General features: G+C 41.8%; 1 protein-coding gene across 1 annotated transcript in view; it reads left to right on the top strand.

Annotated features, from left to right (window-relative positions):
* FAT4 (FAT atypical cadherin 4) overlaps positions 1-13792 on the top strand; it is a 155550-nt gene extending 141758 nt beyond the window's left edge. The window contains exons 15-18 of the mRNA XM_081303696.1: positions 1397-1521; positions 3743-3960; positions 8440-8701; positions 10776-13792. Coding sequence (XP_081159822.1) covers positions 1397-1521; positions 3743-3960; positions 8440-8701; positions 10776-12640 — 2470 coding nt within the window. The 3' untranslated portion in view covers positions 12641-13792. The remainder of the gene's footprint in view (positions 1-1396; positions 1522-3742; positions 3961-8439; positions 8702-10775) is intronic.
* Positions 13793-15612: the final 1820 nt, after the last annotated feature.

Genomic DNA, 15612 nt, shown 5'->3' with positions numbered 1-15612 from the left:
ATCCCATAATATGAATGTGCTCTATTTTAACTACTGTTGTACACCATAGTTGTTTTCAGTTTTATCAACACATTAATAGCCCTGTGATCAGCATATTTTCACAAAAATCTTTGCTGACATTATTTTCCTTGGATAAGATCTCTAGAAATAAAACAGTAAAGACAAAGCTGTGAATAACTTCCAATGTTTCCAACTTAAGGATTCTATGCAATTTGGCATTTTTCTTTTTCCTACATTTTTATTGTTCTCCTCAAAGGAGCATCATCTCATTATTATTATTGATAGAGCAGTACAGACAGGGCTGCGGCTTCATACCACTGCTGATGTGCTTCCATGTACTTCCCTCTGAATCATTCTCCAAGTTCACACAAACACATTTGTAAATATGATTTTTTTTCTCTTGAATATATGCTTTTAAGTCAAACCTGCTTGGCCACAGCTTCCCAGCCTTTCTTGGACTCCTCTCTCCCGACACTCAGCCCACCATTAGCCACAATGACGTTCTTGGAACAAATCAGTTCCTGTTGCCACTCTGCTCTCCACGCTGCAGTAGCTCCCGTCTCCTGGGTAACAGTGGAGAGTCCGCACCTGGGTTGCGCACCCTTCCTGACCTGGCCTCCCTTCCTTCCCAAGCACACCCCCTTGGCTTGTGCACCTGCTGCAGCCCACTCTCCCCCGGCCTTCCTCAGAGGTGTGGGTCCACCTTCACGTCAGGGTGCCCTCCTGGCCGTCCCCTCTGCTGGAGTGATCCTATCCCACTTGCTGCCTGCCTTGGCCCAGCTTTCCATAAAAACGAATCCTTCCCTCCCCGTCCAGTTCAGAGGTCCAGGAACCCACACTTCTCGTACACTTCCTCTGAGTTATTCCACAAAACTTCCCTCCAACAAGCCACGTGTTTAATGAATGTCTTTGTTGTTGTCTGTCTCTCCCAAAGGAAAAGATGATACTTCATGAATGCCTGGATTTATTTTCACCACTTACCTCTGTGCTTAGACCCAAACCTGGCATATAAGTAGGCTTTCCATAAACCTTAGTTGCATGGGTAGCTTGGTGAGGAATGTGGCATCCAATCTAGATGTGGCACCTGTAACCTGTTAGCCCAAGGTTCCATGTGTCCAACATGTCTTACTTGCATAAGCACTGACTTAAAGAATGCATGTTCCCCTTCTGTTGTTGCAAAAGGTATTATTTTTTATTTAATCTTCTCTTTTACTACCAGGTGGATGTTGTGTTACTTGACATCTTCTAATTTGATTAGTTGATTCAAATGTCTTGTAACCTGAGCTTCGAATGATTGCTTGAAATTATACAGGTGGATAAAAGTCTAGATCTGTGTTTAGCAACTTCCTCCCATCCTGATGGTGCTTTATGGTTCTCTGTGGTGACTTTATTTTAGATGCCCTCGACTCGAAGGGGCTTGTACTCGCAACCCCTGCCAACACGGAGGCACCTGTACCGACTACTGGTCCTGGCAGCAGTGTCATTGCAAAGAGGGACTGACGGGGAAATACTGTGAAAAATGTACGTAAATGGCTCCTGGAAGTTAAATAATCACGACAAGTATAAAGACATGCGCCTAAAATATACATTTAAATTTTAAATCTTTTCATTCTAAATAGTCAAAATATTAAATATGTAATAATTGGTAAAATACAATGATATTATTCTTTATTTTCTAAAAATAACTAACTTATTTATTTTAATCAGGTATATATGACAGCAGAATGCATTTCGATTCATTGTACACAATTGCAACATAACTTTTAATTTCTCTGGTTGTACATGATCTATCGTAACACCACATGTGCAGTTGTATAAGTACCTAGGATAATGACGTCCATCTCATTCCACCATCTTTCCTGCCCACATGCCCCCTTCCCATCCCTTCCCCACCATTGCCCAATCAAGTTCCTCCATTTTTCCCATGACCCGCAACATTACGGATTAGCATCCACTTATCAGAGAGAACATTCGGCCTTTGGTTTTTTGGGATTGGCTTACTTCACTTAGCATAATATTCTCCAGCTCCATCCATTTACCTACAAATACCATAATTTTGTTATTTTTTTAATGCTGAGTATTGTGTATATAATATTCCATTGTGTATATATATCACAGTTTCTTTATCCATTCATCTATTGAAGGGCATCTAGGTTGGTTCCACAGTTTATCTATTGTGAATTGAGCTTCCATAAACATTGATGTGGCTGCAAGATAATGATATTCTTAATTTGTTTTTTTTAAGCTGAGAAGAGTGATATCCTTTCAAGGAGTTACTTACTAATTAAATCTTTAGCTTTCATTTTATAAATATATTTTATTGATTTATTTTTGTGTTATCTAAAAGAATGCTAGGCAACTTGAAAGGTCAGGTGCTGTAGTCAAGCTGTAATTTAATATCATCCACCATTAGGGAATATTTCTTTGGTTAATTTTTTGTGCTTAGTAGAAAAATATACATAGTAAATCACTGAAAATACTGCAAAAAACATAATACAATAGCAGCATAATATATTACAATGAAGGTGAGATTTTCAATGTGCAATCAGTTGGAATTGGTTCTGAATATTTCTTTCTAAATCCTTCATTAGTTACTTGTCTTTTACTCCCTGGTTTATTTTTAATAAGACATGAATGATAATCAAACCATCATTAGACAATGATACAATTTCAAGCTGTATATTCCACTAACTACCTCTAATGGGACCTCTTTCATAAGAATAACTTTATTTTCAAATAAGTGGTTACTATTTAATTCAACTACAGGTATCTGATTACTTTTTCAGGACTCACTTGACTTTATTATAATATGAGAATGTATACAAATAGATGATAAAATTTAGGATATCATATCTAAAAGATCTTAGTAGCAGAAAGTATAATTGTATACAGTTATTTCAGATCTATTAAAAGCATAGGAAAAGTATGCTGTCGCATGATATTTCTTAAAATAAGTGAGCATCTAGGAAGTAGAAACTAATAAAGCTGGAGTATGAGATGAGCCACTGGCTTGAGAAATGCCTGAGATTCATTGTCTTAAATTGATGTAGCATTCACGTTTCATAAATCCCACCTTTTTGAAGCACACCATCCAGTGCTGAGATACCTTTGACTCCATTTCTTTTCTTTTCTTCAGTTTTGTCATTGGTTTAAACTTCCGTGCTTCTGGACTGTGAACATTTTAGCACATTATTATAAATTTTAATTATGCATAATGATTACACATGATGATAAATTAAACTATCCACAATTACTGAAAATAAAATAAGTTTCAATTGTTAGTATTTGAGTGTATACCTCTTTAACCAAATTTCCAAAGATCAGCCAAAGATCAGAAGTCATTTTAACTAGTAAACATATTCATTTATGAATTTTGGAATCACAGTGAAATTGATTACAAACAAAATTTTCAAGTGCAAAATTCCAACAGGTGGCTAAGTCTTCAAATGTTCATGATTTGTATCATGAGGCAAGAATTTTGGTGAATATTTCCCAAGTGATTAATGACTGTCATAAAGTGTTTTACATTTCATGGTTCTGAAATGGATTTCAGCATCTGAAATACATTCATGTAATAATTCACAAATGGAAATCGCCTCTTTCCACAGTAGGATTAGAGCCATCATTTCTCCAAACTTAATATCTTCCTTGTCCTTTTTAATATGACTTGGGTCACTATAGAAAACGCTCTAAGTAACGGGGCCCTTCACTCACTTCTCCTTCCCTCCCTCCTGGCTTCCAGCTGTCACTCCTGACACCGCCTTGTCCCTGGAAGGCAAGGGTCGCCTGGACTACCACGTGAGCCAGAACGAGAAGCGGGAATACTTGTTGAGAGAGAGTATCCGTGGTGCCGCTCTGGAGCCTTTCGGGGTGAGCAGTCTGGAAGTCAAGTTCAGGACGAGAAGTGAGAATGGCATTTTAATCCACGTCCAGGAAAGCAGCAACTACACCACCGTGAAGGTGAGACCGTGCGGGGGCTTCCTCAGGAGACCACCTGTGCTAGGGCTTCATCACCCTCCCTCTGTGTCTGTCCTCTCCTTCGCAAGCCAGCAGAGTTCTGACCAAGGCTGGGCACCCGTCCAGTGCCATCTATCTTCACTATCCCCCACGCACTGGTCAGGGGAACAAAGGTCCGAATAGGCTGGTTTCTAAACCCTCTGTCTGTTCTAGAGGGCACCACTGCCAGGTGGGCAGCGCCAACAAGATCTGTTGCAATGCATTTTGTCTGGTAAAAAAAAAAAAAAAAAAGTATTGCTTTCCTCCTACTTTTAAGCAAAGCAAAACAAAAAGATAATGACTTTGAAATGGAAAAATGATATTCTCCAAGAATTATTTTGAATACTAATAGGTATATGTCATTGGGTAAGATTAGACTGCAGATGCACATTTGGAAAAGATCCGTCTTTATTTGAGGGTTTATATTCAACTGCTGTCCAGGTAAACGCTGTGAGATGAAGTACATTTGGGATTTATTGTAAGTGAAATTTCACCTGATCTCTCCAAATAGTTTTGAATAATCTTTAAAAATTATACTTCATGGGAACAACGGATTTATTTTTCATTATCCTTTTACACATTTTTTTCTTATCTATAAATAAGATGCTAACCTGGGGAATAACTTCATGACATGGGTGTTCCCACTAGCTCTGAGCTTCTGAAGTCCTGAAATGATTATTTTGCTTTCTTTCCCACAAATAAGTTGTCACCATGTGGATCATCAGTTTTTCAGTTTATGTTTTCATAACTGCTTTCCATTAATATAATTTTATATATTGCAATTTTACTGATAATTTTTATATAAATTCTAGTAAATTCTCAAGGAAAACAAGACTACACTTGCTGAATTCTTTTCACCTACAGATCAATATTTTACATCTACTAAAAAATTCCTAAATAAAAAACCAAAATACATAGGAAATTATTAGAAATTATTTGATTTAACTTACATATAATACTAAAAATAGATGTACTTTTCTAAATTTTGGACTTTTTAGTCTGAAAATTCTCATCTAAGCCGACCTTGATGGTTAGGTTGCACGTGCATATCTTCAGTACGTAGTACAAAAACAAATCTTTTATTGAATTCTCAAATTACAGCCCCTTAATCGTTGCCAACCAGGGTGATTTTGCTTCCCTGGGGATATTTTGCATTGTCTGAAGCACTGCTGACTCTCACAGTTGGGGGTGGAAGTGTTCCTGGCATCTACTGGGTAGAGATTCTGAATGCTGCCAAACACACTGTAACACACAGCACCCTGAAACAAAGACCCCTGAGGTCAAAGGCATCAGCCCTGCCCAGTTGGGGACACTCTGCCTAATTCCATGCAGGAGAACATCCTTAGGTTAAAATATCACCCTCATTGTTGAAACAAAGTTCCCAGTTCCGGAATTAATAAAAACAATTACAGAGAGCAGCTACAAGTCATTGCTCGATGCTACAATTGGGTGTTCATAATTTTCACTGGAAAGTGTGTTAGAAGCCAAGAAAGTAAAGGAGTAGAGGAAGAAGTAGACCTCCATCCTCTACGAGAAGCATCTTGTTGTGAGAGGCTTTGACATTGAAGTCTGTGTGTCATACTTAGGCGGCTTCCAAGTCCTCGTGCCATGTAAATGACATATCTCTTCCAGCTTGGAGGAATCGGAGACAGAATTTTTCTTCCTTAAGCTGAATGTCAGGATCCATTTTTGTTATTGTAATTTCTTGCATATGCAAGAAGACCACAGCTTCTCAAGATGTTGCTACATCAATAGCACATACTTAGAGATTTTCTTTTCTTGAAGCAAAAGTAAGGGCTAATGAATAGTCAATGACTAATTCAAGCCCAAATATGCATTTTTGGTGTGAAAATTTTGAAAATCAACTTTCCAGAGTTTAAGGGGCTCAGCATATAAAGTGAATATACAAGGTGGCGTGGAGGCCAGAAATAAGGAGAATTAAGTCGACTGTTAGAAAGTGGCTATTTTAACAAGTAAATTATTCAGATGGCAGGAATATGAACTGCTTGTGAGGGCTGGGAAACTAGTTGGGACCAGCGTGACTTATCAGCTAGCTTATGAGAGTCAGGGTATCCTGGCTTGTTTCTTTCTTTATTTTAACTCACTTTCTGACCAGTGATTTTGCTTTCTTGCTTTTCACGTTCTGAATCAGTCTCCCCCACTCCCACACACATGCAGAGGTGAAAATGAGAGAAAATGTTGGATAGACAGGGTTCTATGTGTTTAGAGGTGCAGGGGTGTCGGGAGAGGGCTATGTGAGAAGGGAGAGGAGTTCAGAAATGACAAGGTTTGTTCTGAAAATTAAAAAGAGAAAACTTCAGAGAGAAAGGCTGAAGGAGAGCTTATCGGGGTGTACCTTTGTTGACACTGTATTTAAAGCATATCACAAACCTCCCTTCATTCACAGCATTATCAGGTAGCTCCATATTTGGAGTTCTTTGTTATTAGTCAGGTGTTCAGTTTCATTCCTACTCCAAATCTATTCTATTGTTTTGCCTGGTTTGTTGGTTTAAGTAAAGGTAGATAGGTTGTAGAGAATTTGAATAAGGGACTCAAACCTCTATTTATTAAAAAACTAATAAATAAATGAGAAAAATGTATGTAGATAAACAACCAGGAAACAACTTAGCATGCTGTTCTGAAAGTTCAGAAGGATCTCAGTGTTGGGTGGAGTCTCATTAGAGAGAAGGAAAACATCAAGTGTGTGTCAGTCAGTTTGCATGGCTGTTACCAAAATGTCTAATGAGAACAACTCAGAGGAGGAAAGGTTTGTTTGGCTCAGGGTTTCAGAGTCTCAGTCCATCCTGGCAGACTCCATTGCTCTGGGCTTGAGATGAACCCAACATCATGGCGGAAGGGCATGGTGGAGGAAAGCTGTCTGCCTATGGTAGCCAGGTGGCAGACATAGTGAAAGGGGCCAGAGGGAAGATTAACCCTTCCAGGATATGCTCCCCGTGACCCACCTCCTCCAGCCACTCCTACCTGCCTGCAGTTACTACCCAGTATCCATTAAAATTATTAACCCATCATATGCATGGATCCATTGATGAGATCAGAGCTCTTCCTACCCTCCAAACATGGCTGCGGCCCCTGATGCGTGAGCTTTTGGAGGGGACATTTCAGATCCAATCCATACATTAAGGACATTATAATGAGAACTTACATTCCCAAACCCCACTCCTATTCTGTGGCGTATTCCAAGTGCTCAGAATTCCACTGAATAAGAGGATGGCATGGCGAGATCAAGTAGGGGTGAAGCACAGAACTGGAGGAGGACCTCACCCAGACCCCTTTACAAAGGGCCTCTGACTGTTCCTAAACTGGCCTTTCTGTTTTCATCACATCGTGAATTGCTGCCCACTGATGAAATGCTATTGTCATTTAACTAGAATTTGTTATTTTCCATTCTGGGTTTGGTACTGAAATTTATTTTTATCTGGAAAGATTGCTTTAATAAAATATCACTCTACAAGTGATGTATGTAAATGTGGTACACATATTTTCCAAAGAGTACAAATTAACTGATTTTAGTTCTACCAGATGTGTTTGTTGCTTGTGGAAATAGTGTTTGATCTGAGCGACGAGCTGATCATCCTCTTTTCCCTTCCTGTGCCACGTGGCACCCTTCCACCCTCTGCCTAGCTGTCCTGAAGGGACAGTGTTCCCTGAACCCAGTGTTCACCTTGCCTTGTAAAGTGTCTACACTGCTGCTGGCCATGCAGAGCTGGAAACTGGAGTGGAGCTTGCTGCTACCCAGGGCTCTGCCGGGTGAAGCGAAGGAAACCCAATCCCCTTAGATAGATGGAAAAGACAGCCAAAGGCAAGCCTTGCCCAGACACCTCATTAGTAAGAATCCACCCTTTATTCATCACAGTTTTTCCTCTCAAGAAATGATATAAATAATAGGCATCATTTTTTTTCCTAAAATTCCCGTGTCATAGATGAGAGGTACAATTTATTCTTGTCTTTAGTTTTCCAACTCTGCTTCCTTTATGAAAGAGCATTCGTTTTTCATCTTGCAAGTGGCGTTAGCATTTTTGATCACCATGGGCCTTTGATTAAGTATATTCTGTATTACCAATAGAACACGCTCGCCACTGCCCTGGAGATAGAATCCCACAATGGTGCAATTTGCATATCTTAAGATAGCTATTCTCCCACATTATTATCTCAATTGTGTTCTGGAAAATACCTATGCATCTTGAAAAAGTAGCTTTAAATGTAAGAATCTCTGCAGAACTACTGAAATTTCTAAATGGAAAATTATATGTTACCTAAAGTTATAGATACAATGTGTGTGTACATATCTTCCAATACTACCAGACTTCTCAGCTATTCCAGCTACTTTGGATTGATCAGTATTTTAAGGGCTGGTTCCATTCAGATATTTTTATTTGAGCATATCACATTTTAATTGCATATTATTTTAAATGTGTTTTCCAGATTAAGAATGGCAAAGTACATTTTACATCAGATGCGGGAATTGCTGGGAAAGTGGAGAGAAATATTCCTGAAGTGTATGTTGCAGATGGCCACTGGCATACCTTCCTAATTGGAAAGAATGGAACTGCTACTGCATTATCCATTGACAGGATCTATAACCAAGATATCGTCCACCCTACTCAGGATTTTGGTGGTCTTGACGTGCTTACTATATCTCTTGGTGGAATTCCACCCAACCAAGCTCATCGAGATACTCAAGCAGGTAAATGCTTCTGTGGAATAGAGTCATAAAGGAAAAGAAGAGTTGTTTCTCAAAAAGTGGGTGGTTTTGTGGTGAAGCTGAAAAAATCTACTTATTTATTATGAATCTCAGATATACAAACCATTAAATCTACTTCACAAAACTAGTTTTATTTCTGATATTATCAATTATGAGTATTCCAAGACCATCTTAACTACCTATAGAAAGTTTACAATTCATAATAAGCTCATGGGCTTGGATGCTTGTGAATTTACCAGGCATGTACGTAAATGTTCACACACGTACTCGTACATAGCCATTCTCCCCATGGAACTTATGAAACAAGGGAGAAAAACATCCATGAAATCCTAAACACAAATATTACTTTAATCTATGAAAAATGATGTGAAGGGAGGATGTAGACTTTTAGAGATTTGTGAAAGAAAAGGAGAAGAAAGTGAAACTTATGTGGGAAATGGACATAGGTACTCATCTCTGAATAATGAGTTCAGGTGTGAGTAAAAGATCAATTTATTTTGGAGAAAATTCTAGACCATGATGCAGTTTTGGTCTTGCTTGAAGAACAATGGGAAGTTATTAAACACAAAAGTGTCAAGATCAGATATGCAGGTGTATTAGAGATCTTTCAGGCCACATGGAGAATGAATTGGAAGACATGAGTGGACTTGTGGGAGTTATTTTGGAGGGTGTTGGCAGTGAACTGGGCAAGGTATCTGAGCTCTGATTAATGTTATAACCAAAGGGTTAGAAAGAAGTTGATTGGCAAGACATATTCTAAAGTAATATCAACCAAGCCGTTGGTGATTTTGGTAAAGTTCAGGGAGGTTTCTAACTTTCAACTCAAGGAACGGTGCTGTTGCCAAGAGAGGACCCTCAATGTAGTGCAAAGACACACACCTCTGGAAACACCAAGATTTTGTTTTGACACAGTTTGGGCTTGAAGCACTTTTGAGAAAGAACTCTGGATGGATGGGCTGGAACTCAGGGGCAGACTTAGGCTAGAAATATAGAATCAGGTGTCTTCAGTGTCCACTAGAAAACTGCAGTATTGGGCCTGGTTGTGATGGATAACATGAGGGTGTGGCTGGAAAAGAAAGCCTGGGGCTTTTCTTACCTTGAGTAACTGTGCAACTTAATGGTTGTTTAGAAGAGATTGGGTCAAAAAAGAAAACTGTGTAATAAGAAGAAATCCAGTAATTGTAGGAACCAAAGTAGGAGATGTCACAGAAGCTCTTAGAGAAAGTTCATTAGGGGTGGAAATGTTGTTTGGGTGGAATGATGAGTCAAAAAAGAGGCAAAGACAAAATGTGAGACAGAGTAATGGAGTGAAAGCATAAAAGTTAGATTCCAGGTCACAAGTTCTTCATATGTACTTACAGTATTTTAGAATGTAGATTATGCTAGATCAGAACAGACTCCTATGCTTTACACAGGAACAATGAAGCTGCATTAGTGCACTGCAGTCTAATAAACACACACACACACACACACACACACACACGTCATTATTACCCCTAAGGAGCCATTTTAGAAAATTTTTCTAACCCTGTGGTCTCAACCTCATGAAATATTAAAGCCACAGTTGAACTCTCCATCCATCCTCTGGAGACACACAGAGCACTGTGAGAGCTAAGATTTTTTTTTTTCTCCCCAAGAAACTATGTTGGACTCCATGGGAGTACTGTTACCTCCATTGATACTGCCTAGTCTTGTGGTTAAAGCCTTTGGCCTATTTTTCTGCTCTCAAAAAATAAATTTGATTTCTATATAACTCTTGGTATGTGGGCTATAAAAACAGACAAGTAAATAATTAAATGGAAGAAAAGAGGGAGGCAAAGAAAACCCAGTCCAGTCTTCCCTGAGTCTTACAATGTGTGAGATCCAAGCAGCCAAGGTTCATTTTTGTGGGACTCTCACGTCTTGCTGAGTTATGTCAGAAGGTGCACAGATACCCAGCCTTTGAATTGATGGTGGCTCTGAGACTATGGTCCCCAGACTATCTTGAGGGGACTCCATAGCGTTTGAGTCCTGAGCTTCTCTAAACATACTTTCCTGGGCTTTCTAAACCCTGCAGGGTTCGATGGCTGCATCGCGTCCGTGCTGTATGGTGGCGAAAGTCTCCCTTTCAGCGGGAAGCACAGCTTGGCTTCCATCTCCAAAACGGACCCCTCCGTGAAGATTGGCTGCCGAGGCCCCAACATCTGTGCCAGCAACCCCTGCTGGGGCGATCTGCTGTGCATCAACCAGTGGTACGCCTACAAGTGTGTGCCCCTGGGCGACTGCGCCTCGCACCCGTGCCAGAACGGGGGCAGCTGCGAGCCGGGCCTGCACTCGGGCTTCACCTGCAGCTGCCCGGAGTCGCACACGGGAAGGACCTGCGAGACCGTGGTGGCCTGCCTGGGCATCCTCTGTCCTCCGGGGAAAGTGTGCAAAGCCGGGAGCCCCGGGGGCCACGTGTGCGTTCTGAGCCCGGGCCCTGAAGAGCTGTCCCTGCCGCTGTGGGCCGTGCCTGCCATCGTGGGCAGCTGCGCCACCGCCCTGGCCCTCCTGGTCCTGAGCCTCATCCTGTGCAACCAGTGCCGGGGCAGGAAGAGCAAAGCGCCCGCGGAGGAGAAGAAGCCCAAGGAGAAGAAGAAGAAGAAGGGAAGCGAGAACGTGGCTTTCGACGACCCGGACCACATCCCCCCCTACGGGGACGACATGGCCGTGAGGAAGCAGCCGGAGGGGAACCCCAAACCCGACATCATCGAGCGGGAGAACCCCTACCTCATCTACGACGAGACGGACATCCCGCATGGCCCCGAGACCATCCCCAGCGCGCCGCTGGCCTCGCCGGAGCAGGAGATCGAGCACTACGACATCGACAACGCCAGCAGCATCGCGCCCTCGGACGCCGACATCATCCAGCACTACAAGCAGTTCCGCAGCCACACGCCCAAGTTCTCCATCCAGAGGCACAGCCCGCTGGGCTTCGCCAGGCAGTCGCCCATGCCCCTGGGCGCCAGCAGCCTGACCTACCAGCCCGCCTATGGCCCGGGCTTGAGGACCAGCTCCCTCAGCCACTCGGCGTGCCCCACCCCCAACCCCCTGTCGCGACACAGCCCCGCCCCCTTCTCCAAGTCCTCCACTTTCTACCGGAACAGCCCGGCCAGGGAGCTGCACCTGCCAATCAGGGACGGGAATGCCCTGGAGATGCACGGGGAGGCCTGTCCCCCGGGCCTCTTCAACTACGCCACGCGGCTGGGGCGCAGGAGCAAGAGTCCCCAGGCCATGGCCGCGCAGGGCTCCAGACCCGGGAGCCGCCTGAAGCACCCCACCGGGCAGATTCCCCTCGAGTCCTCTCCTCCCGTGGGGCTCTCCATTGAGGAGGTGGAGAGGCTCAACACCCCTCGCCCCCGCAACCCCAGCATCTGCAGCGCCGACCACGGGAGGTCTTCTTCCGAGGACGACTGCAGGAGGCCCCTGTCCAGGACCAGGAACCCCGCGGACGGCATTCCAGCGCCAGAGTCTTCTTCCGACAGCGACTCCCACGAGTCTTTCACGTGCTCCGAAATGGAATACGACAGGGAAAAGCCCATGGTGTACACTTCCAGGATGCCCAAGTTGTCTCAAGTCAACGAGTCGGATGCGGACGACGAAGACAACTACGGAGCCAGACTGAAGCCCAGGAGGTACCACGGCCGCAGGGCTGAGGGCGGGCCCGGCGGCCAGGTGGCCGCCCCGGGGGCAGCGGACAGCACTCTGCCCTTGAAGCTTGGCCAGCCAGCAGGGAACTTCAACTGGGACAACCTTTTGAACTGGGGGCCTGGCTTTGGCCATTATGTAGATGTTTTTAAAGATTTGGCGTCTCTCCCAGAAAAGGCAGCAGCAAATGAAGAAGGTAAAGGTGGGCCGACTAAGCCAGCCCCCAAAGAAGGGGAAGCAGAGCAGTACGTGTGACGTTGACATGCTGGCGCGACGACAAGCGAGAGCGAGAAGCAGTCAGACCACGACAAGACGGCCAGCTAAGTCGGGCCACAGTTGAGAACAGGCCGGTGTGGACTGGTGGTCGAGGGAGACATTGCAAATAATAACCACAATGCTGCTGAAACAGCCTCAGAACAACTCTTTAATTTAAATTCGCTTGGTTGGATTTGTTTTCCCGCATGCATTGTATTTTGTAGCTAGTTACGTGGCATGCAACATTTGAAAAGTTTTGCTTATTTACCAGTGTTTGGTTTGTGATTTTGAAATTAATATGGTTACCATGGCAGCAAGAACTTGTGCTCTCATAGTGAGTATGTGTATTGTCTCCATTGTATTATTACGATTATGTTTTACATTGCAAGGTCCCTGAGGTTTAACCAATCCTTGTGTACAGTGTAGTGAAGATCCTTCCCATCCTTGAAGGAAAGACCATGAACACTTTTCAGAATTATAGATTCCATATACGATGGTGCTCAGAAATGGTTGAGTATTTGCTTAAGTTTTACATGACAGTGGGTACTAAAGTGAAGTCATTTTGTTCAGCACTTTAACACTTTCTTACGAAATCATGTTAAAACTTCTGAATCTTTTTTGCAAACCGTTGTGGCCTCCTGACTTTCCTCAGGCTTTCCCTGAGGAACGAAACAACCACGTGTTGGCCCCCACATGCCCCTCCCCACTGCAGAGTGATGATCCAGAGAACTTCTAAGAGACTTTTAAAAGCTATTTATTGAAAACAAAATGTTCTATGCTTTTAACATGTTAACAAATTGACCTAAGCAAAGCCTATGATTGGACTTCTGTTTTATCCATTCAACATTTTCCCAAGTACCCAGTTTTTATAATTTATATAAAATCAAATTGCAACATTTCTTACTTTGTGTCATTTTGTAGATCATTTTTTAATACTGTGTAAAAACTTTTTTTACACCTATCCTGTGTTTTTGATACTGATATTTTCCTATGCTGAATAGTTTTCTTACTTTCAGGGAAGGTAAGAAAATACCTTTTTTACATTTGTTACTTATGTAACGTTCATATTTTTCACATTTTGATATTTGTAACATACTGTATGCTTTCTACTTGTAAATGCCAACAATAGAATTAAAATATTTATTTAAAATACTTTGTATTCAGAGTGTAACATTAAAACTTTTATTTTTCTATAGGCTTTGGCTGCCCAGTTGAGAGTACACTCTATTTGTCAATAGAGTATAGCAAGTAGAACTATATGTATGTGTGTATATATATATATATATATATATATATATATATGGATAGAATCATCTTCTTTTCAAAAACACCACTGTGGATAATTCCCAGAACAGCATTTTAAAGCCGCTTTAGTGCATCCCTACTCATTAGAGTTATTGGATGTTCCCATTTTCATGAAACTGATTTGAGCATTGTAGCAATAAAGGTTGGGAAGTTCCCAGTACAATATAGTCACTGAAAGCCAGTTTTTAACCAGAATCATAGTTATAGACACAGCAATGATTTAAAGTGAATTATGGAAAAGTGTCTGGGTCTGATTTTCTCCAAGGATCCAGCTAAAATTTTCTACATCCAGTTGTACGGAGGAGGAATGACTGTGAAGGCTATGCCGCACACACCTCTCTTTACTGAATTGATCACTCTGCTGTCGAAATCTCAACAAAGTTTACATACTATCTCAGCCAAGACAAACCTTTCTTTTCTAGAAGTCACCCAGCAGGGGAACAACTCAGGGGGGGAAAAAAAAAAGAAAAAGGACAATGGTATAAAAGAGGATCAATTTGTGTCAAATAGTTTTACCTTAAATAGAAAGACCTGTAAAATTACTGTGCAGCCTCAGAATTTTTTAGAATTAAATATCTTCCTTAATCTTAACATTTGTTGGGGGTATTCTCCCTTAATACTGACTATGCCGTAATGATGAAGGGTTTTAAAATATGTAGACATTTTGTTTAGTGAAATATTTTAAATCGATATCAGCAGGTTGAGATATATGCCAGAAATACTCTGTCATTTAATAATTTTGAGACTTTTAAAAAATATTTCAGAATAGGATATAAAATGTAGATTTCACTTTAAATTATTTTTATTGACTGTGGTTTGGACACTGAATGTGGGGCCCTAATCTCACCCCCTCCTCTGGTACCTTTGACGAGCCAATATGCTTTAGTAGTAAAACTTTCAGTAGTAAAACTCCTGTGAGTTTTAGTATTATGAGTTTATTCCCCAAACATGGGAGCATGTTGATCACTTTGTTAACTTGAAAACAGAATAGGTTGATAGGTTTTTCCCCGAGAAACTCTGAAGCATCTCAGTGTCTTCCAGGATAGAATTTCAGAACAGAGCTAAAAGCAAAAAGAGAAATGTGATTATAGCTAAGGGTTGAGTGGAAAGAACCTCAGCCCAGGGCTCCCTCTTCTTTTTCTCCAGGAATTCTTCCTGTTCTCTTGATCAATCAATCCCAGCTTAGGAGTAAGGTGGCATTCCTATAGGAAAATTTCTGGTGTATTTTTGTCTTGTTGGAATCTTTCCCATTGAAGCGAGAACCAATATTTGTTTCATAACAAATCAAAAATCTATGAAAGGAAAGTCTCCCTTAAGATGGAGAATAATGTTTAACTTACTGGAGTCCTGAAGTGACATAGCGTAGATACTGGGGAAAGAGATTCATAGGCATTTTGATAAGTGGTAATCCCCCCAAATAAATGGCTGCTTGTATGCTCACACCTCACACCATGACCATGGAATTCTGATCCAACCCCTGGAGGGCTTTATGGATGTGGAATCCAGTCACTCTGTCGTCCTCTGCATCTTTGACATGGATGGGTCATCACCCACCGTCAGGGACATGGTGTTTCTTGCTCTCCTCTTTGTCATGGACGTGATGTTACCTACTTTCAAGCAAATTGAAATACTCTCATGGACATAGTGCCAGCGAGGGCCAGAAGCAG

This window comes from Spermophilus citellus (genome assembly GCF_964194105.1).
Source record: "Spermophilus citellus genome assembly, chromosome: 8".
NCBI classification, from domain to species: domain Eukaryota; kingdom Metazoa; phylum Chordata; class Mammalia; order Rodentia; family Sciuridae; genus Spermophilus; species Spermophilus citellus.
This window is presented reverse-complemented; position numbering and strand designations above follow the sequence as displayed.